General features: G+C 39.2%; 1 protein-coding gene across 4 annotated transcripts in view; it reads right to left on the bottom strand.

Moving 5' to 3' along the window:
* Window positions 1–23,758, bottom strand: part of dlg2 (discs, large homolog 2) — a gene marked incomplete at its 5' end in the record, with an annotated part of 269,853 nt that overhangs the window by 121,864 nt on the left and 124,231 nt on the right. The window contains 3 exons of one of the 4 annotated variants that reach the window (XM_083986421.1): window positions 16,371–16,430; window positions 20,528–20,692; window positions 22,966–23,049. In XM_083986421.1, the coding sequence (XP_083842547.1) occupies window positions 16,371–16,430; window positions 20,528–20,692; window positions 22,966–23,049 (309 nt within the window). The remainder of the gene's footprint in view (window positions 1–16,370; window positions 16,431–20,527; window positions 20,693–22,965; window positions 23,050–23,758) is intronic. The other 3 variants (XM_083986422.1, XM_083986423.1, XM_083986424.1) reach the window with 3 other exon arrangements.

Here is a 23,758-nt window from a genome sequence, read left to right on the forward strand (position 1 = left end):
TATATTGGTTTGAATATTTCTACCATTCTTGCAAGAGGGTTTATATCTTAGCTGAGAATGCTCTGCCTGGTACAGTAAATGACGCCATTTAATTGATATGTTTTTGTTTCTGTGTGCCTTTCTTTGATCATATAAATATATCATGCATGGTAGTGTACTGTACACTTGGTTTATTTTTCTTGCTTATTTTATTTGCACAGGATGACTCCTGAATCTCTTGCCTGTATACATTTAAATTTGAATTTAAATGTGTGTGTGAGCCAAATAGCTCTGGAAAAAATGAAGAGACCACTTCAAAATGATCAGTTCCTCTGGTTTTACTATTCATAGCTACGTGTTTGAGTAAAATGAACACTTTTGTTTCATTCTATAACCTACTGACAACATTTCTCCCAAATTGGACATAAAAATGTCATTTAGAGCATTTATTTATTTGCAGAAAATGGCAACAGGTCAAAATGTGGTGTTTTCAGACCTTGTATAATGCAAAGAAAACAAGTTCATATTCATTTTAAAACAACACAACACTACTTTTTAAACTTAGGAAGAGTTTAGAAATCAACATTGGTGGAATAATCCCGTTTTTTTTTTTTTTTTTTTTATTTATAATCTTTCTTCCTCATTAAATATGATTTGATTTGATCAGCTAAGTAGAGTGAGGTGCTTGTGTTGGAGTTCAATAGACACTGGAATCAATGGCTGCCATACATGTAGAGAAGCTGATTTATTAAGAACATTTTGGAGTAGTGGTCTCTTTAATTTTTCCAGAGCTGTATAGATAGGCTATATAGTATATATATAAAACACACAACAATGTATCTCATAAAACACTGTATCTAAGAGTTTCCGCCTTGCAAATGATCCCGGTATACTGTATGTTGGCTGATCCAAGGAAAGATGTTCAATCAGTGCTAATTATTAAAATGTAAAAACGGGGGTTGGTGCCTTCAGGAACCTGCTGTGGAAAGGTTGTTATATTTGACATTTACCTGGCAGAGCCGAGCCTTTCAGGCAGCGTTATAGTGATTACTGCTTCATTGATTATTTATGTGACTCAAAGCTCAGTTTTGATACTGCTTGGTTTTGAACATACAGTATAGTAGACTGTGCACTGGTCACGCTGCCTCTCTTTGTCATTGTCTAACAGATGACACTCATACTGCAAAAACCAAGAATATTTGTCTTATTTCTAGTCAAAATGTCATTTCTAGTCAAAACAAATCAAATTATACGCAAAATAAGACTCATCACATTAAAAAAAGTAGCTTGTTTTTAGACACTTTTTACTTCTTTCCAGCATATTTTCACTTGAAATAAGTAGAAAAATATGATAGACAAAAAACCTGCTTTCACTGGCAGATTTTTCTACTTATTTCAAGTGAAAATTTGTTTGAAACAAGTGATATTATCTATAAACAAGATCATTTTTAGGTGATGAGTCTTATTTTAAGTGGAAAGGAATTAGTTTTGACTAGAAATGAGACATTTTGACAAGCAATAAGACAAATATTCTTGGAAAGATTTTGACTTTTTGCAGTGCACTTATACATGTGCGTAGTGAAACAAATTAAAGGGATAGTTCAACATTTTGGCAAATTGGCCCATTGCCATAATCGCTATAGTCATAGCAGTAGGTTCATTACCTTTAATTGTAGGTGTAAGCTATTTTCAGTACGGCGGAGCGCAGCAGCTGGCTGCTCAGAGCTACGCTATGGAGGCTAATGGAATTTCTTGGTTTCCCTCATTAAACTCATCAAATTCAACATCCCAAAACTCCACAGCGCTTTTGTAGACAAGTTGTGACCTGCACAACCACCACGCTATGAGATAATGACGGAACGATACGAAACGGAGCCGTTTTCGAGGTAAATACAGGGTAAATACGGAGACTGCTTGCTGAAAAACTGTCCCTGAACGCAACGCGCATCAGCGGTTTTGTATGAATTTACCTCGAAAACGGCTCCGTTTCGTATCGTTCCGTCATTATCTCATAGCGTGGTGGTTGTGCAGCTCACAACTTGTCTACAAAAGCGCTGTGGAGTTTTGGGATTTTGTATTTGATGAGTTTGATGAGGGAAACCAAGAAATTCCCTTAGCCTCCATAGCGTAGCTCTGAGCAGCCTGCTGCTGCGCTCCGCTGTACTGAAAATAGCTTACACCTACAATTAAAGGTAACGAACCTACTGCTATGACTATAGCAATTATGGCAATGGGCCAATTTGCCAAAATGTTGAACTATCCCTTTAAAGTATCTGTATGTGGAGCAGTGAAGGGAAGACGTAACGTTAGGAGGATCAGAGAAAATTAAAGGGATGTGTTGTGTTTATTCCTTTATGTTCCATCTGGCACAGTCTTATGTTTTTCTCTGCTGCTGAAAGCTCCGAGTGTCAAGGTCTGAGGCTGGATCCTCACTTAGCTGTGGGGGATTGTGATTGGCTGTCAGGCAGATCAGGGCTGGAAGAGGCATCGGCCATCTGGAGTGACGGGGTCCCGGTGTCCCCAGGGCTGCACTCAAGTTATGTTCACGTGCAGGAGGACACACAACTTTCTGCCAGGTGTGTATGTGCACAGAAGAGTTGTGTGTGTGTGTGTGTATAAGAGACAGGTCTGTATGGAGGGAGAGAGGGAGCACACAGCAGGGATGAGGCAGATCTCATCAAGCCATCCTTGGCCTTGTAAAGGAGGTCAGCCGCCTGCATTTGCATTCTGTTAGTCTCCAAAAACATGTACAAGAAAGAGGCTGCAGGTCTTTCCAGAGACCAGAGCACCGGAGCGAGATTGTTGGTGTTTAGAGAAAAGCTGAAAATTGGATCTAAATTTTATATATGTACATAACTACAGTATGTATTGAGTGCAATAGGAAAAAAATGGACTAAATACACTAGAAAAGCCATAAATTTGATTTGTAATGTCTGCTATTTACAAATGTATGTTTAGTCCTACATGAAAGTAGGTATGAAAGGTACTTACCAATAGATTTACTGATAGGTTTGAGTATTTACCAATAGATTTACCTATAAATTCAGGTATTTACCGATAGTTTTAGATAGGCTACTAAGATATTTTAAAATATCTTTCCCACTCCCTGTTAAAGGGTTTTCCATGGAGTTTTTCCTCAGTGGATGTGAGGGTCTAAGGGCAGAGGATGTTGTTGTGATGACATGTAAAGACCTTTGAGATGAACTGTTTGTAAAAACGCTCTATACAAATAAAATTGCCTTGCCTTGCCACTCAAATCCTGCTCTTGTCAGACAATTCATTTACTGTTTTGTAACTACTGTTCTTGTCCAGGCTCTGGAAATGTTTCAGCTGAAATATTCAATGTGAGATACAGTATGAGTCAGATGTTTTGAAAACAGACGACTTCAGGTATTTGTAAAAGTGCCTTCATGTTATTTTTCTATAGTTTGGCTCATCTCATTCATCATGACCTCTTCAAAAGCGCCAGGAAGTGAACAACCTATCTACACAGCTCAAGTTAAAACACTCAAAACACTCGAGGGGTAAAGGTTGTGTTAGGGATAAAGAAACAGAGCGTCGGTCTTAAACACTGCAAAAACTCAAATATCTTACCAAGAATATTTGTCTTATTTTTAGTCAAAATGTCATTTCTAGTCAAAACAAATCTCATTATGCTTAAAATACTGTAAGACTCATCACATTAAAAAGTAGCTTGTTTTTAGACACTTTAGACACTTTTAGACACACTTCTTTCAAGCATATTTTCACTTAAAATAATCTGATAGTGGGGCAAGTTTTTTGTCTTATTACAAGCACAAAAAACTTGCTTTCACTGGCAGATTTTTCTACTTATTTCAAGTGAAAATGTGTTTGAAACAAGTGAAAATTATCTAAAAACAAGTTGATTTTTAGGTGATGAGTCTTATTTTAAGTGGAAAGGGATTAGTTTTGACTAGAAATGAGACATTTTGACAAGAAATAAGACAAATATTCTTGGAAAGATTTTAAGTTTTTGCAGTGAAGGTTCCCATAGTGTAGAGAGGTAGATGTCCATGTGTAGTGTGAGAATAAATGCAGGTCTATTGGTTTTCTATTGATACCGTGAAAGGATCAAACTGAGCCTTTAGAGTCGTCCTCAAGTCCCACCCACTCTGAGCCACCATCCAATCACCAAACACTGAATGGTTTAGCGTTGAAACACTAAACAATCGACAGTTTGTTTCTCTTTTTTGCCTTTAATCATTGGGCATTGCCAACAGGGGACGTGCACCACTCAACCACCAAGCACACAAACAGATTTCTTTTTGATCATGGAGAAAACAGTAAGTCAATCAGAAGAAAGGCAGGGAGCCTCCTCTGTTTTGATTGGCCCACTAGAGCTTCCACAAAAAAGCCTTTTTAAAATGACAACTACATTATCTTCCTCTGGATCTGTAGTACTTTAAGTAAAACACAGTACGGGAAAAGTGTCAAATGTGGACCTTGGGGAGGATTGCATGACTAGTGCATGGAATTGCCATTTTTGATTCATACCTCAGTGCTCAGTGTCTCATTCCTACACAACAACAGTTTTGTCATATTGCATCAACATGGACCAAATGTTCCACATTTCTCCCTGAGTTGCATCAACAGATGTCAAGACCGGCTCAACCCACATGAAGAGCACAGCACAGAGTGGAGAGGAGAGAAAACATGTGAATAATGTCTATGAGAGAGACGTATACGCACACGAGAGCAACAACGAATCAAAATCTTTGCAGGAACAATAAAAAAACGAGAACAAAACAAAACAAAACGAGCGAATTGAGGCACCTCAGTAATGATGGTGACGAAGAGGAGGCACATTCTTCTCTGTCTCCATTCCTGACAGATGAAGGTTACGCTCTGTTGTGTGAAAATCCTTTTGTCGGATTCATAATCAAACCACAAACTCTGAATGTTTTGCAATGTTTTGCAATGCATCGCACAGTTACCACAAATCTATACAACATCACCGCAAAATACATTACGATGGAGCTGCTGAGGCCACATGAACAAACCAGTTTCCCAGATAAAACCTTTAAACCCCAGTGGAGCTGAGACAGTGGAGCTCTTTTCTCCCGCACGTCTTTGTTTGATTTATGAAACTCAACATCATCTCCTCACACATCACATATCTCACACACACTTTGTCTAGTATACTGACCACTCAAACAGTGCGTTTAGTTTACATGGGAAAATCAAATAGTTGATGGAAACATGTTCGCCTCCTCAACACAAATCTTTCCTGCCACATGCCAGCAAAAAACTCACTACGCACTTTATTTTCTAGACACAGTTACACACATTGCACATTTTTTACTAAAATCACTAAAATCAACACTGCAAAAATAAATTTGTTGTATATGCTTTTGTACATTACTTTTTATTTGCTATTGTGCTATTTTATTATGTATAGTTTGTTCTTTATATTCTTATACTATATGTTGTTATCGTCACTGTGTGTAATGCTGCTGCACTGTCATTTCCCAGCTTGGGATCAATAAAGTCTATCTATCTATCTATCTATCTATCTATCTATCTATCTATCTATCTATCTATCTATCTATCTATCTATCTATCTATCTATCTATCTATCTATCTATCTGCTGTATCTATCTGTCTGTCTATCTGTCTATCTGTCTACAGTATCTAGAATCTATCTATCTAACAACTAAGATTTCTCAACCTCGACCTTCTGCTACACTTTGTGCCGTCTCTGCATCTCTACTGTTGTTAAGCATGCACACATGAAGGCGTATAGTATACTGTACATGCAGAAGAAAATCAGTTTCAAATCGCATTATCAGGGTGTTTCAGTCAGTCAGATCTGGAGAAGTCCAGTCTTAGTTGGACTAACGCGTTTACATGCACTTCAGTTGTCTAGTTACAGACAGATTTAGGCCGTAATTCATTTTTTTCAAGTGTCATGTAAACGCACTAGGCTTCTCTATTAGATAGATTATTACCGTTATCATGTTTTAATTCAGATATGGTTTTTTTAGTCCTTAAGTTCCTCATGTCTTTTTATTGGTGGGGCCTTGAGCACTTTTTAGCATGTTTTTTGGGTTCATTTATACTGTATGGTGTTAAATGTATGTATATATATATGGATGGATGGATGAATAACTTACTGTAGAGCAAATCTGCCTACGGAAATGTATAAAGTAAACCTGAACCTAGGATTTGGAGGATGAAATTATGATCTTAGATCTTAAGGTGTTCACTCTGAACCAAATACAGGAAGTTAATTGAATCCCTCTGTAGGGAGGACGACTATCATCTAAAGAGCCTCTGTAAATTGTAAATGTAATAATTTATCAAGTTTGAATGCAAAATACTTAGTATACTGTATATCACATCTCCAAAACAATCAGATTGATGAGCATATTGCATACAGTAATACACAGTACCTGCTATACACTCAAAACACACAAAAAAAAAAACAGAACACAACACAACTGAACTGTGAGAGCAGCTCACTGACCCAGATTGACATATTGAAGCCTGGACATTGACCTTGACTTTTTGAACGATGTCCCGTGGGCCGGTGCATATTAAAACACTCAACCCCAGATACGTAGATACACAGGTCAATAACTGCAATAGCTACACTATAAAAGAGTACACTGTCATTTATTTATAGTTAGGCCTACTTTATTTTAGTTTTTTTAAAATTAAAGTCATTATTAAAAACAACACTTGTTTGCAATCAAATATTTTAGTTTAGATTGCTGTATTTGTTGCAGCTGTTACTCAGATATCAGTGTCACTTTAAAGGGATAGTTCACTCAAAATTGAAATTTCTTCTTTGTAGCGGAAGTTTCTTGAAGCTCCTTTTCCCGGTTCGTCAAATTTGGACGAACTGAGACGAGGACGGAGAAGAGGAGCTTCCGCTACAACCAAGCTTGAAATATAGACTTATTTAATATTATTCGGGACAATTTCGCATGTCGGGGCTTCAATACAAGACGGACATTACATACGAGCAGCATGGAGGTATTTGGATGTTTTTTGGTGTGTCTTTTTGTTACGAAGACAGTTGGTATCCATGTGCAACCGTCATATGGACATGCACTGCTACGCCGAGACCCCCTGTAACTCAGAGAAGCCACGGAGGACTCTGAAACTTCTCCCAGCCCCATCTAAATCTTCAACTATCCCTTTAATACGACATTTCCAGAAAGTACAATCGCCGTTTCAACAGTATGTGAAGTTATCAGGAACATTGACAGTGGTAAAGATGTGAGGATGCTTCCAGCACAGACAGTAGAGCTGAACAGAAATCCAATGTGAAGTCTCTGCAATAATCTAAAGAGATTGAGTCTGACTTGGAGCCTAAAGTTCATGGACGGTTCTGAAGTGACCAACAATGAGTCCTGACTGAAATCCCATTTAAAAAACCTCTTGCACTAAGAACTGAGGTAAAACCTGAAAGAGCTTGAACACATACACTGTACTGTAGGACTGAAAGAGAAACTCCCTGCAGACAGAAGCAAGCAGCTCTCAGTGTTGGTCCTCCATTCAAACATCGCTAAAGGCTGCCAGTGATCGAGTCTGAGTTACATGTTGTGTTTTTGTATTAATTTCACAATTACCCAAGGTCTTTATTTTGTTCAGTCACCTTGGGCATTTTATTCAAAATATTCTGGTCATATTTTTGCTTCACTTCAACTGATTTGTAAAGACGGTCTCAATGATGTAGCAGAAAATTATGGAATTTAATAATTTATAGTTTAATAGTTCCAGTGTACTGTATGTCATTGTGTGTTTCTGTCTGTGCAGCCCAACAAACAGAGGCTACAGTATCTGCTGCAGCGCAGACTGTTAGCTGGGATTATTTCACTGATAAAAAAATATAATAGGCTTTTTTAATGCTTAAGTTGATATGTAAACTCAGCGAGCACCTGGTTCCACAGTAACCAGAGCACCGTCATCCACCTAATAGTCCCTGAGAGAGACGGTAAATGTCACAATTCATTTCAGTTCAGACCATTTATCTTTATCTTCTCATGAAAAGAACTCTTTCCATGGTCATTATTACAATTTTTCAGCAGTATTCCTGCATAACACTGTGAAGCGCCCTGTTTTACGCTGCTTTCTGCACTCAGTTGACCTGTGAATGCAGCACGATACATGAGAGTCTGCACCAGCATTATGCAAACAGTGATGTCACTTGACTGAGACTGGAGGATAATATGATTTCTGTCTATCACTCGCTATTTTATCTGAATAAAAGCAAAATGGCCCCAAAAATACAGTTTATCTAAAACATTAGGGGTGTGCCAAAAAAAAGGATTCACATAAGAACCGCAATTCTCATTTAATACGATTCAGAATCGATATAAAATGTCCCAAAATGGATTTTAAAGAATAAAAAGGCAGCATGTTTAACTGCACTATTTTTTTTTAATAAAGAGGCACTTTTAATTTTGCAGTATGTGGTATTGCTTTTATGCAACAGTTTCAACAATTCCATCTAAGCATGGATAAATGTTTAAAACTCAACAAATGTGAAAAAGACACTTTAGTCATTCTGTCTTGCAAAACAGATTGGAGTTGCACCAATAGACTGAAGCAGAAATCATTATGAATCAGATCGTTTTGAATCGAAAATCGATTTTGAATCGAATCGTAGCCCCAAAAATCAGAATCGAATCGAATCGTGAGATAGTAAAAGATTCCCACTCTTATAAAACATGTCACTACAAATGTGTCTTGTTGGCTTTAACTAGGATGATTATTGGTCTAAGATGTGTTACTACTAAAAACTGATAAATAATCAAAGAGGGACTGAAATTGACTTAGTATGATAAATATAGGGCATGTTTTTATTTTTTTGTGAGACAGTTGTTCAACTACAGTACATAGAGTGGGTAAATGTTGGATGTTGAATGTTTTTTTCTTGTATTTATTTTCTGTTTTTTGCTGAATTTGACGACCAATTAAAAACACAGCAGTGGCATGCACCAATTAAATTTAGTGAGCTGCATCAGGATGATTGACTACATTTACATAACCCATGAAACTGGTCAATCTTCACAATTAAATATAAAAAAAATTGAGAGACCATAATAAAATGTGTAGCTGTAATCATTAAATAATATATCTACCCACTACCACTGTAATCTTCCCAATAAGAGCAGGAAACATTTCAGGTTATTCTCTAAGGTTATGGCAATAAATCACTGTCAAATCATCGCAAATGCAACTGGTCAAAAAAAAGAAAAAGTAGAAAGTTTGAATATGTGAATGAATAAAACAGACTGAGCCTTTGGCTACAGTCAGGCTCCATCTCATGATCTGAGAAGGTACGACAGCACTCTGCAAGTACTAATGGCTGTTTCTGTTTAATGGCTTTCTATTTCCCTTTCCTCGGTTTGAGGACTGACCTCTTTTGATTTCTGTCCTATTTTCTTTTTTTCTTTTTTTACAAGATGTTCACTTACAACAATACAAAATGAACCGTTCAATCAATGTCTCTCTTTTTTTTTTTTTTTCATTTTCCATTATCATTCTTTGAGGCTTGTCACCACCACCTTTAATTCATGTGCATCTTCATCGCTCACAGATGGGTTTTCAATCAACAAAGATGAAAAAACTATTTTAGCGAAAATGGCTACAGTACAATGCACAAAATTGACCTCTTACAGGAAAACCCACTAAGAGCAAATCAATTCAGGAGGATCCCATAGCGCGTGTGAGTGTAGATGTGGTGAGAACAGTGTCTTTCAAAGAGATGGCAGGAGGAGAATTATGTTCAATCTTGGTTTTGATGGGAAATCCTCATGAACAGACCATCAGCAGGAGAGGTCAGTCACATCGACCCGCCAGACATTTTCCTCTCGTCTTTTTGCTTCCTCTCAGAAAACTGCTACAGGCTTCATTTATAAGTCGCTTGCACAAGGTGGGACCAATTTTATTTTATTTTATTTCTTTCCCTAGGCCTCTGAAAACCTACTATGTACTCATTTTACCACTGACATAACCCTCCGAGGCTCCGGTTCACTGAAAGACGAGACATTTTAAGGAATATATTTGACGACTGGAAGTCCGGACACGTCCTCGGACCCAATTAAAGAGAGTGAAAAGTGCTGTTTTATCGGCTTTTTGATGACTATTCATGCATTTGCTGTGATGAATGGACTTTTCTGTGCATCCCTCAGATGATAATTCAGCTTTATTGAAGCTTATTCACGAAAAAAAATCTTGTCCATCTCAGCCAATAACTGGATCTGTAAAACTCTTCTACCATGGCTGAGTTTTTGATTGTCTTAATGGAAAGTGCACTGCCCGTTAATATGACAGCACTATAAGTGAGGATGGAGCATTTACATGTCATTATGAGGCAATAAAAATATATAATGTAATAAGGTGTGCAAACCTCAGCTGCTGGTGCAAGGCAGAGGTAATAAAACAGCAGTCCCCCAACTCAGAGCAAAGTACTTAATACTGCATTACATCTATAAGGACTTACTGTAAGGCAAGGCAAGGCAAGGCAATTTTATTTGTATAGCCCGTTTTTACAAACAGTTTGTCTCAAAGGGCTTTACATGGCATCGTAACAACATCCTCTGTCCTTAGACCCTCACATCGACTGAGGAAAAACTCCATGGAAACCCTTTTAACAGGGAAAAACAGGAGAAACCTCAGGGTGAGCAACAGAGGATCTGTAAGTGTGTGTGTGTGTGTGTGTGTGTGTGTGTGTGTGGGAACTGCACTGTACAACTACGGGTCGTTGGTCGGGGATGAGATGTGAGTGTTTTGTGTTCAGTGCATTGATTCACTGTAGTTACACTCCTCTTATCTTTGCTGCTTGGAGAAAACATCACTCATTCAATGTAATATAATGTCACTATCAACAGTTGTGTTGCCATATAAGACAACTATAAAAGGGAAATACTGTATGCATCCTCTGAATCTACATAGAGGTCTTCAATTTATATCCAACACCCAAGAAAAATGTGCAGAAAAAAATATCTATATAATAGGGCTGGGACGATACGCTTTTCTCCCGATTTGATTATTCTATGAATTTTTGGATGGCGATTCGATTTAAATTGCGATCCTACGATATTGCAGATTCTCTCGATTTTTAGTCTTTAGCATTTTTAACATTTATCTGCACACAAATACTGTAGGAGCCTATTAATTAACATACTCCATTGTAAAGTGAACTTAAACCCTTTTCAAAACCTGTACTCTCTGTATGTAAAAAAGGCGAAGAAATGTACACTGCACAATATATATATTTTTTTAAATCAATTTTTGAAAAAAAAAAAACAATTTAAAAATCGTCAAAAAAGATATCGCGATATTTATGTGAATCGATTTTTTCTCCCACCCCTACTATATAACATGTATGATGAATTTCCATTGATATGAACATGGCAAACATATTGATAATCCACCTTTTTCCGAATGTCAAAAACGTAAGCCAGTTTTGTTGTTCCGGTGGAATTTTATGTTTACGTTTCCATGGTTTCGGTCGTCGCGGTAAATGCATGGATTTTTTTTTTCAATGAAAATCTGTAAAACACATGGATCATATCACACCAGCTTTTAACAATAGATATCACAAAAATTGACATCCGTGTTAAAAGCCGAGCGTTAATAGATCCATGCGTTTACCGCAACTATGACAACGACTGAAAACCATGGAAACCTAAACGTACAATTCCACCGGAAGTGCAAAAACCAGCTTGGAAACTTGTGGATATATTTTATTAATTTATCAACTGAAAAAATATGTATATAATATTGTATATTACTTTAGTATTATCAGTTAGGTTGTACATTATACATATACAATATAATCAACATTATAAACTGTGTTATTTACTCCTCAAAAACAGTTTCAGTCAATCCAGCACATTTTTTCGGGGCGCTACCCACATGTTTATCTGTGTCGCTCATTCCACGGATGCACAATCCTTACAAGTCGTACCTCGTTGTACAGGTAGCTAATCGGGCTTTCCAATGATATAAAATACTACATCAATTGGTATTATAAAAGGCAAGAAATGATTGATTGCAATAATGTTTTTGCAGAGCTGAAACTCTCTGATTTTTTAACATAATTCATGTTTTTATATTAAAAGTGACTAATAGATTCAGAGTGACGGAGTTCTGCATTTCTGTCTTGAGATGCTGCTGCTTTTATAATAAATACTCTGCCAGTTCCAAGGACACTAATCACTTATCAGTTTGCTTTGGCCCAACACATTCAGTACCTAGAAGAAGCCTTCTTCTTCTTTATCACTGATGTTATTATTCAGCAGGAAGCTGAAAAGATATTTTTCATCATTCTGACAACAAAATGAACTGTCCTGCTAAAAGTTTTATCTTAATATTCGTCACTGAAGTCGCACATCAGGCTGAGGAGTCGGCGCAGCGTTCGTTTAAATCTGACGTTTGTTTACTGCATTTAAACTACAGACGACAGTCCAGAGCCACACGCACCGACACAACATCTTTCAGTCTGCATTTCAGTGCTTAAAGGGATAGTTCAACATTTTGGCAAATCGGCCCATTGCCATAATCCCTATAGTCATAGCAGTAGGTTCGTTACCTTTAATTGTCGGTGCAAGCTATTTTTAGAACGGCGGAGCAGAGCCGTGAGCTGCTCAGAGCTACGCTACGGAGGCTCATGGGATTTCTTGGTTTCCCTCATCAAACTCATCAAATACACAATCCAACAACTCCACAACGCTCTGGTGGACAAGTTGTGACCTGCACATTCACCACGCTATGAGATAATAACACAACGTTACCAGACAGAGTTGTTTTAGAGGGAAATGCAGAGGCTGCTTGATGAAAAACTGTCCCTAAAGGCAACGTGCATCAGCGGTTTTGCATGAATTTCCCTCTAAAACAACTCTGTGTGGTAACGTTGTGTTATTATCTCATAGCGTGGTGAATGTGCAGGTCACAACTTGTCCACCAGAGCGTTTTGGAAAAGTTGGATTGTGTATTTGATGAGTTTGATGAGGGAAACCAAGAAATCCCATGAGCAGCTCTGCTCTGCCGTTCTAAAAATAGCTTGCACCAACAATTAAAGGTAACGAACCTACTGCTATGACTATAGGGATTATGGCAATGGGCCAATTTGCCAAAATGTTCAACTATCCCTTTAATGAATAACTAAGCCCGACCCTGAAGAACCTTGAATGTTCTGTGCTTGAACGGTGCTGTAAACTAAAAATAAACCCAACCTGTCTTGTGTACTACAGAAGCTGCGTCGTAGGAGTGGATGTGATTCTGAGATGACGGCCTTTAGCCTTTAGCCTTTAGCTTCACCAGCGCTCCACAAAGTGTAACCACAAAGTGTAACTGTGCAGTGTTTGTGCTCGAAAATGATTCTCCTCCCCCCGTTGTTGGTGGCCCTGTTGTTATCCACGACGTCACCCCACTGTGCCTTGAAAAAGCAATCCAAGTCAATCTGAGGGGTTTTTAAGGGGCAATCAGGACTTCCTATTGTGTGGATAAGAAGAGGGTCGAGGAATTATGACAACAGGGAGCGGATGAGGAGAAATCTCTTCCCCCAACGGGTGAAAGTTTGTACTAAGAAAGTGAACTGTTGATCTGACCTCCGCTACCCCTCGCAGGGCAGTGGCTGCAGCCGTCATTGAACTACCATTAAAGGGATACGCCAACATTTTTTCCCCCGTGTCTTGCCTCACTCCGAAGTCCATGACCAGCAGATAGACACCATCCTTTCGACTGTGCGTGCAGTAACAAGGGAGATAGAGCCGTATCGCCCGTAATTAGCTTAGCTCAAACACTGGAAGTGTATGGGTAGTGTTAGCCTGCCTCCTACCCGAGCCGAAATCAGTAGTCAGAAGCTGATTTCATTTTAGCTCTAAACTCTGTAAATATATCACTTTATCCACATTGTGAAAACATGTTTCAGGGTTTCCCGCAGCGCTTTCCTGTTAAGGCGGCCGCCTTAACAACAAAGAGCTGCCGCCTAAACTAACGTCTTAAAAAAATTTAAAATGTAGCGATATTCGCTGCCGCTCAAGATGCCTTTTGTCAGCTCTGAGACGAAGATCGGCCCGCCGGTTTCCCTTTAGAGTTGCTGAAGAGTTTCTCTGATGACTTTAGGAGGAGGCAGGCTAACACTACCCATACACTTCCAGTGTTTGAGCTAAGCTAATTACAGGCGATACGGCTCTATCTCCCTTGTTACTGCACGCACAGTAGAAAGGATGGTGTCTATCTGCTGGTCATGGACTCGGGAGTGAAGCAAGACACAGGGGGAAAAAATGTTGGCATATCCCTTTAATTACTCACAAACTTCACCCTGCTCGATTGACAGATAAATAATTGCAGCCCCTAAAAAATGCATGTGGTTTTACAAGCTGATATAACCATGGAAGGAGGCTGGCGGTCGATAAACAATGCAGCACTTAGAATCAATAACGTCTACCCTGAGTCACTCTCTTAAAAAGCTGTGCTGTTTGATTTGGCCGCTGAAGGAGCGGTTACACTTCCACAGGTCATAGACAAACTATAATTCTTGCCTCCCTGCTGCCTTTAACAATTACAGCGGCTGTATTAAAGCAATTTTTCATTCAAAAAGTCCCAAGGCTCAGGGGAGAAACTAAAAAGGCTGAGCTCAGAATTCGTGGCCCTGACTTCCCTTTACACTCGTGTCTCTGTGCATTTTACATTTATTTTCAATATTGATTCGTCTTCCGGTTATAGTCTGAGAATTACATAATTGACAAAGTGTCACAAATAATGAATATTCTGTATCAAAAGTTACAGAGGCACAAAGGCAGAACTGCCAACAAAAGTTCCTTTAAAAGTGTCTATCTAATTTATTATGATATAAAACTAGTAGGCTATGTGCAAGTAGCTCTTAAACCACAGCAACCTTCAGTGTCTCTGAGACTCTGACTTTGTCCTCTGCAGTCTCCTCTCCTAAATATTTGCTGTCTCATCAACCAGGCTTGAATTCATCTGTGAGCTACAGTATAGAGCATCATTAACACGTGCATACAGTATAAAGAACCAGAGATATACAGTATCTAATGGACAATTTCCACTGGCTCACTCAAGTGTTTCATTTTAAACCTACACAACTACAAACACATAGGAATATAGTAATACATCAGTGCATCTTGCAGCTAAGTCATTGGTTTTTGGGTAATTGGCAGCTGGAAGAAAGTCAATCAGTCGTTCAGTGCATCTTTAATCCCATGTCGGCTCTTGATCGCACTGAACATGCAAAATATTTTCTCTCTTTACTTAGTGATAAAGTGGTGACTCTTTTTAAAAAACAGCCTGTGCTTTTAGAAATCTTTTAGTCCAATCAGTGAAGGGCCTCACTTTTTTTCTTTGGTTGCTAAAAGCCGACATTTAGCGATCGACCTTGTGATTCCTTTACAAAATGGAAGCACCCGAGTTATTATGTAGACAGAGTATAAACCTTGCACTCATCATTTCACATTCAGTCAATTAAAAAAGGGTCATCAGAGAAGATAAACAACACAACGCACAGGCTGTAACTTTGGCTTGATAATAACAGGCTTTCATTATAGCTGCACATAGGCTTCATTATCCACACTGTAAGAGTTGGTTGCACCAGATAAACACATGATGACCTGGGTGCAGTTAAACCTTCAACAAATACTTCATGATCATTACACAGACAAATTAACACCAGATCACAGTAACACCACAACAAGCACAAGGGGGATTTGATGGCAAGCAAATGGGTCACAAACACACATGGGGTTACTTGAACAAAGTGTGTGGGGGGCAACGGCAACGGCCCACCAGAAAAAGAAAGCCTGCTTCTGCTTCTTCTTCAGGCAACAGAATATACTGCAAAAACTAAAAGTCTTTCCAAGAATATTTGTCTTATTTCTTGTCAGAATGTCAAAACTAACCTCTTTCCACTTAAAATAAGACTTATCACCTAAAAATCAACTTGTTTTTAGATATTTTTTACTTGTTTCAAACAAATTTTCACTTGAAATAAGTAGAAAAATCTGCCAGTGAAAGCAGGTTTTTTGTGCTTGTAATAAGAAAGAAAAACTTGCTCCACTATCAGATTTTTCTACTTATTTCAAGTGAAAATATACTTGAAATAGTAAAAAGTGTCTAAAAACAAGCTACTTTTAATGCGATAAGTCTTATTTTAAGTATAATGAGATTTGTTTTGACTAGAAATGACATTTTGACTAGAAATAAGACAAATATTCTTGGTAAGATTTTGAGTTTTTGCAGTGTAAAGACAAAAACAAGACCAAAACAAAGTCCATGCAACACTGAGGGGGCCCAGAAATAAGGGGGCTAAAGACGTATAAAACAGCAGAAAATTAATTAAAACTGAGGTTCCTCAGAGGTTAAAATAAAAAATAAAATAAAATAAAACTTGCCATGTAGTTTGCTGTGGTCACACTCGGGTATGCAAGATCAAAACGGGTAACCAGTGCAGGCTGCAGGTAAGAAATGAAAGACAAGGTCAGCAGCCAGTACAGAGAGAGAGAGAGAGGCTCGAGCCCTTTGTATCAGGATAGAAAAAAAAGCATTAGTAATGGTAACTCAGTCACATGGTGAGTGGAGGGAGGAGGGAAGATGTTGAGACGGGTTCAGATTGATGAGGATGAGGGGAGTGGATCGCGCTGCGGCGTTAACGAGGAGCGACCTCATGATGAGTCGCCTCACAGACCGACTCCACCGTAAATCACAGACATCACCGTCATTTCAGCCCCGACGACAGACTCACACTTCTACTGTAAAAACCAAAATAAAAGGATCAAGAAAAATGAATATTTAAAAGGATAGTTCACCCAAAATTCAAATTTCACTCATTATCTACTCTGCTAAGAAGTTTCAGAGTCCTCCGTGGCTTCTCTGAGTTACAGCGGGCTCCGTGCAGCACTGCATGTCCATATAATGGTAGCGAACGGAGCTCACTTTTCTTCGTCCAAAAAGACACACCAAAAACCATCCAAATACCTCCATGCTGCTCGTCTATAGTGTCCCTCTTGTATTGAAGCCCCAACATGAGAAATTGTTCCGAAAAAAATTAAATAAGTCTGTATTTTAAGCTTGTTTGTAGCGGAAACTCCCAGCACTGCTCTTCGGTCCGTCCAAATCTCGCGCGATTTGCGCCAGCGTCAGTGCAAATTGTGCGCGATTTGGACGGACATTTCTCATGTTGGGGCTTCAATACAAGAGGGACATTACAGACGAGCACTATGGAGGTATTTGGATGTTTTTTGGTGTGTCTTTTTGGATGAAGAAAAGTAAGGCCCATTCGCTACCATCATATGGACATGCAGTGCTGCACGGAGCCCCGCTGTAACTCAGAGAAGCCACGGAGGACTCTGAAACTTCTCCCAGCCCTTAGTCGAAATTTGAATTTTGGGTGAACTATCCCTTTAACAGTTTGTTGACAACTTCACACAGATATGAACACTGCCAACTGTCAGCAGCCAAACAAGGCTGTCTGTCTCCAGACCTCCACCTGCTGGTTTAGTCTGTCCTCTCCCACACGTCTGTGTAAAGATCATCAGCGTGATATGAGGAATATCTCCACTGGCCTATGTACACTTTACAATCTGTAACAATGGGTCAGATGGGATGGCTTCACCCCAACACCACAAATCACACACAGAGAGAAGTCAGTGACAGTCTACACTGCAAAAACTCAAAATCTTTCCAAGAATATTTGTCTTATTTCTTATCAAAATGTCTCATTTCTAGTCAAAACTAATCGCTTTCCACTTAAAATAAGACTCATCACCTAAAAAATAACTTTTAGATCATTTCACTTGTTTCAAACAAATTTTCTATTGAAATAAGTAGAAAAATCTGCCAGTGAAAGCAAGTTTTTTGTGCTTGTAATAAGAAATTTGCACCACTATCAGATTTTTCTACTTATTTCAAGTGAAAATCTGCTTGAAAGAAGTGAAAAGTGTCTAAAAACAAGCTACTTTTTAATGTGATGAGTCTTATTCTAAGTAGAATTAGATTTGTTTTGACTAGAAATAAGACAAATATTCTTGGTAGGATTTTGGGTTTTTGCAGTGTAACATGTCAAATAGGAAACTCTGAGGATTATAACATCTGACCTTATACTCTAAGTCAGAGTCCTGCACGGGTCCAATTTTGGAAACCCGCGCCCGCCCGACCCGTTGGTTTTTAGGCCCGTGTCCCGACCCGTCACCCGTGATTATTTCTGACTACAACCCGGATCCGACCCGCCCGTCAATATTAAGACCCGCTGCCCGACCCGCTGCCCGTTAGATCGCCGTCATCACCGGCGATAACGGGGGTATCCGTACTCTTTAGAAAAAAGAAAAAAGAAAAGAAAAGAGAGAGAGAGGGGGGGGGGGGGCGTACTCTTTCGCGGCTATTTCCGGAACGGAGAATGATAGCGACGTAATTCTTTTTTTAATGAAAGCAGGACACTTCAGCCTTTACATTGATCCCATCGGTGTGTTTGTAGCTCACCCAGAAGCCGAGCAGTCAAGCCATGATAAGCTAAACTCCAGGGAAAGCTGTGAGCGGTCACACGAGCGGCCAAAGATCGTTTATTTACATCAAGATGCTGCTCTGTTGTTGCCGTGAGTGATAAAAAAAAAAAGTGATTTGCTACGCTGGTTCATGCAGCTGCGCGTGAGTTTTCCTCTGTAGGCCGACACACATACACCCGCGTACCCACCCGCGTTCATTTGAGTTCCGCCCGTGCCCGACCCGTGAATTTTCACAAGACAGCTTATCCACCCGTTGAACACCGTTTTTGCGGGTTACCCGTCGGATACCCGCGGGGATCCGACCCGATGCAGGACTCTGCTCTAAGTAGGCAATAAGTCTCCACCAGACAGGACTGAGATCTGTTCTTCACAGATATATGACAAGGCAATTCTTTCTTTCCTATTCTTAATGTAAAAAAAGAAAATAAAAGAAGATCCCTGCTTTCCTCAGTTAATGTTAAACAGAATGAAAATATTAAATCTACAATAAGTGCAAGATTTAAAATTAAAATCATTCTGCCAGTGTCAACTCAACACAGAAAACATACAGCCAATTCATTCTCTGTTCACTGAAACAACAAATGGTTTGAAACCCACCGAGGATTTCAACCACGGCTCTGCACACACCGAGCAGCTCTGTTCATCTCCAACATCGCCCTCTGCTGGCTCAGACACATACAGCCCACCAACCAACCAACCAACCAACTAAACCTGTCTCATGCTGGTTTTCACGCTGTGAAATCGAGCTCATCAGAGGTTTGAGTCCAGACCATGACAGTGCCCACGGCACGTCACGATCCCAGGCGATGCAGAGGGGAAATGTGTGCGAGGAATGGGAGAAGGCAGAGAGAGATGAGGAGGGAAATTTATCTTAACCTCTTCCAAAACCAACAGGTGCTTCTGTGGATCAGGAAAACACAACAAGGAAGAGGAAGAGGAAGAGCAAACGGAGGAAAGACGGGCCGGATATAGACTGAGCAGATTTCATTTATATAAAAAACTGTACTGACTTCAACCACTCTCCGCTCTAACTGCTCAGTGCTTAAAACACAAAGGAAATCAAAATGTCTCTCTATAATTTCTCTGGGTGTTCTTCCTCCTGTTTCTACTTATTACCCAATCACCGCTTCTTTTATAAACACTACGAGATGTTTTTCAGCACGTTCCTCACATGCTCAACAACAGACGACAAAAAAGTAATATGAACTCGTAAATCTGTGCTGGGATTAAAGGGATAGTTCACCCAAAATTGAAATTTCACTCATTATATCTATACTCCCCCTCATGTGGACTAAGGGCTGGGAGAAGTTTCAGAGTCCTCTGTGGCTTCTCTGAGTTACAGGGGGTCTCGGCGTAGCAGTGCATATCCATATGACGGTTGCAAATGGATACCAACTGTCTTCGTAACAAAAAGACACACCAAAAAACATCCAAATACCTCCATGCTGCTCGTATGTAATGTTCCTCTTGTATTGAAGCCCCAACATGAGAAATTGTCCCGAAAAAAATTAAATAAGTCTATATTTCAAGCTTGTTTCCAGCGGAAGCTTCTCAAAGCTCCTCTTCCCGGTTCGTCAAATTTGGGAAGAATTCTGGGAAGAGGACAGACCCCGGTTCGTCCAAATTTGACGAACCGGGAAGAGAAGCTTCCGCTACAAAACAAGCTTGAAATATAGACTTTCACATTTCGGGGCTTCAATACAAGACGGACATTACATACGAGCAGCATGGAGGTATTTGGATGTTTTTTGGTGTTTCTTTTTGTTCAGAGACAGTTGGTATCCATTTGCAACCGTTATATGGACATGCACTGCTACGCCGAGACCCCCTGTAACTCAGAGAAGCCACAGAGGACTCTGAAACTTCTCCCAGCCCTTAGTCCACAGGAGGGGGAGGAGATAATGAGTGAAATTTCAATTTTGGATGAACTGTCCCTTTAACCGAGGAGTCGGCGGCCATATTGTCTACAGACCGTGGTCACGGTGCAGAACGGGGATGGAGGGTCATGGTTTCTAGGATGGGGGGACAAGAAGAAGCAGTTTGGTGCTGACCTTGAGAGGAGAGATGTGGGAGTGCGACACGTAGCCGTGCACATTTTCGATCTCCGACAGATTCTTCTCGGACACGTGCACCAGCTCAGGGGAGCGCACCTCGTTGGTGAGCCGCGGGAATCCCTGGTCGAGAGGCGGTGAGTCGTCCTCGTGGTAGTGGTACTGCTGCAGGTGGAGAGGGAGGAGAAGAGGGAGAGAAAGAGAGGCACAAATGATGAGATACAACTGTAACTGTTCTGTAAGTAAATATGTGCATCATGATGACACAGTCTTTATTGACACAGTCATTTTGAATATTGTCCTGTTTTGGTGTAAATAAAAAGTTTAAATGCTGAAAAGAGGGAAATTTGGAAAGAATGAGATTAATTTTTATCGGTAACCCTTTAATTTAGAGGCCGTTAATTACATGATGATGTCAAGAAATAGGCTAGAAATAACAATTAATTGTGTAGTAATGTCAAGAACATGTTCGTTTGATGAATTTATGTTTGTCTATATGTTTGGACCCCCTCGAAAACGAGATGGTACTGTACATCTCAAGGGGTTTATCCAAATAAAGACATTTCAACTTAAAGAAATAGGCTAGAAATAATGCTCAATTTCATAGTAATGTGCCAAGAAATAACTATTGATTGGATAGAAATAGCGCAGAGTCAATTGCAAAGACTTGGTGGAGAAAAAGTCTGGCCTTTCCCAAAAAATTCAAAGCACGTGTAATCTTTTGCCTTCATGAAACAATGACAATACTATGAAATTGACCGTTATTTCTTGGCTATTTCTCAACATTACTATGCAATTAATTGTTATTTCCCGGCTATTTCTTTACATTATCACGTTATTAACGTCCTGTAAATTAAAGGGTTACCATTTAATCTGTCAGATTTGATTCATTCCTATGACAGTGGTTTGTGGGAATGAGCATTAACATGACAAAAACTGTAAGAAGCACCAGGTTCAACTGAATTGGAGGTGACGTATCAAATCTATGTCAAACATGGATATTATTATAGTTTAAGTTAAATTAATACTCTGGTACCATGGCAACATAGGCTTTGCATTGTAAATATTGCTTATTATTATTATAATTTGCACAAAGAAAACATAAACAGTACATAATATGTATGAAATGTAGGACTCGTCCAATCCGGAGCTACAGTAAAGCTTCTGTGTGTTTTCTTGAATATAATGGACTAACACATTCATATGACTCATTCATAAGACCCTTGGGGGTAAAATGTAAACCAAGTGTGACATATGAATAATAAACAATGTAAATATAGTGATACTGTAACTTCACTAGGAGTTAAAGGATAATTACCATTTTTTTTTACAATCTGGACCTTATTTCTAGCATAAAGTACGATCATTTACTCACCCAGATAACTTTGGTGTCATTACAAGTCGTTCCGAGAGGCGTGTATATCCGTATAATAGAGTCTACAGGGCAGCGCAATGCAGCCTCTAAATAACAGATTATCTGCCGCGAAACTCGTTCATTTCACCAATATTTAGTTCTGATATGCTAGTGCTATTCCCCTCTAAGTCCGGGGTTAGCTGTTATCAACATCCGGGGTCTGAACTCCGTCCAGCTGCTTATTTCGTTCTGACAAGTCGGAAACACGTCACATCATCCAGGTCAGAGGTCAGTAGGTCAACCTACAGACCCCGGATGTTGATAACAGCTAACCCCGGACTCAGAGGGGAATAGCACTAACCTATCAGAACTAAATATTGGTGAAATGAAGGAGTTTCTCTGCAGATAATGTGTTATTTAGAGGCTGCATTCTGCTGCCCTGTAGACTCCATTATACGGATATACGCGGCTCTCGGCCGGAGCTCATTTCATCAGAACCACTTGTAATGACACCAAAGTTATCTGGGTGAGTAAATGATCGTATTTTATGCTAGAAATAAGGTTCAGATTGTAAAAAAACAACAACAGTAATTATCCTTTAATGGCTTCTGTACATGCACTGCAAAAACCCAAACTCTTACCAAGAATATTTGTCTTATTTCTACTCAAAACAAATCTAATTCTACTTAAAATAAGACTCATCACATAAAAAGTAGCTTGTTTTTAGACACTTTTTACTTCTTTCAAGCATATTTTCATTTGAAATACGTAGAAAAATCTGATAGTGGAGCAAGTTTTTCTTTCTTATTACAAGCACAAAAAAACTTGCTTTCACTGGCAGATTTTTCTACTTATTTCAAGTGAAAATTTGTTTGAAACAAGTGAAAATTATCTAAAAACAAGTTCATTTTTAGGTGATGAGTCTTATTTTAAGTGGAAAGAGGTTAGTTCTGACAAGAAATACGACAAATATTCTTGGAAAGTTTTTGAGTTTTTGCAGTGTGTGGCTACATGATGAAATCTCCTGTTTATCACATCACATATCAGATCTCCTCCTCCCCTCCCCTCCCCTCCCCTCTCTCACCCAGGGAGCGTTCATCAAGGCAGGGGTCATGCAGGGTGGGGGCTGGCCGTTGTGGGGTGACCCCTGTACTGCTGGTGGCCTGTTCTGGAGAGAACAACAGGACCAGATATATAACAACAACAACCACCCAAAAACAACACTACACAACAGGTGTGACTGAAGAAATGAAGTCCATTAACAGTCAGTCACATCCAACACACACACAGAGGCAAACACACAGGAGGCTGAGAGGCGTCTGTGGTATTCAGCATTAACACAAGTCAGGTCAGTGCATGCAGGACAGAGTAGACAAACTGAAACACATAAAACACAGATAGTACCACAAACTGCAAAAATTCAAATTCTTTCCAAGAATATTTGTCTTATTTCTTGTCAAAATGTCTCATTTCTAGTCAAAACTAAACTCTTTTCACTTAAAATAAGAGTCATCACCTCAAAATTAACTTGTTTTTAGATAATTTTCACTTGTTTCAAACAAATTTTCACTTGAAATAAGTAGAAAAATCTGCCAGTGAAAGCAAGTTTTTTGTGCTTGTAATAAGAAAAAAAAAACTTGCTCCACTATCAGATTTTTCTACTTATTTCAAGTAAAAATATGCTTGAAACAAGTAAAAAAGTGTCTAAAAACAAGCTACTATGTGATTTTACGTATAATGAGATTTGTTTTGCCTAAAAATGACATTTTGACTAGAAATAAGACAAATATTCTTGGTAAGATTTTGAGTTTTTGCAGTGCAAGAAAAGTGACAATGAAACACGATCTGATGATGTGATTACACGACGGCGCTCAGGT

The sequence above is a fragment of the Trachurus trachurus genome (genome assembly GCF_905171665.1).
Source record: "Trachurus trachurus genome assembly, chromosome: 14".
In the NCBI taxonomy this organism is placed as follows: Eukaryota; Metazoa; Chordata; class Actinopteri; order Carangiformes; family Carangidae; genus Trachurus; species Trachurus trachurus.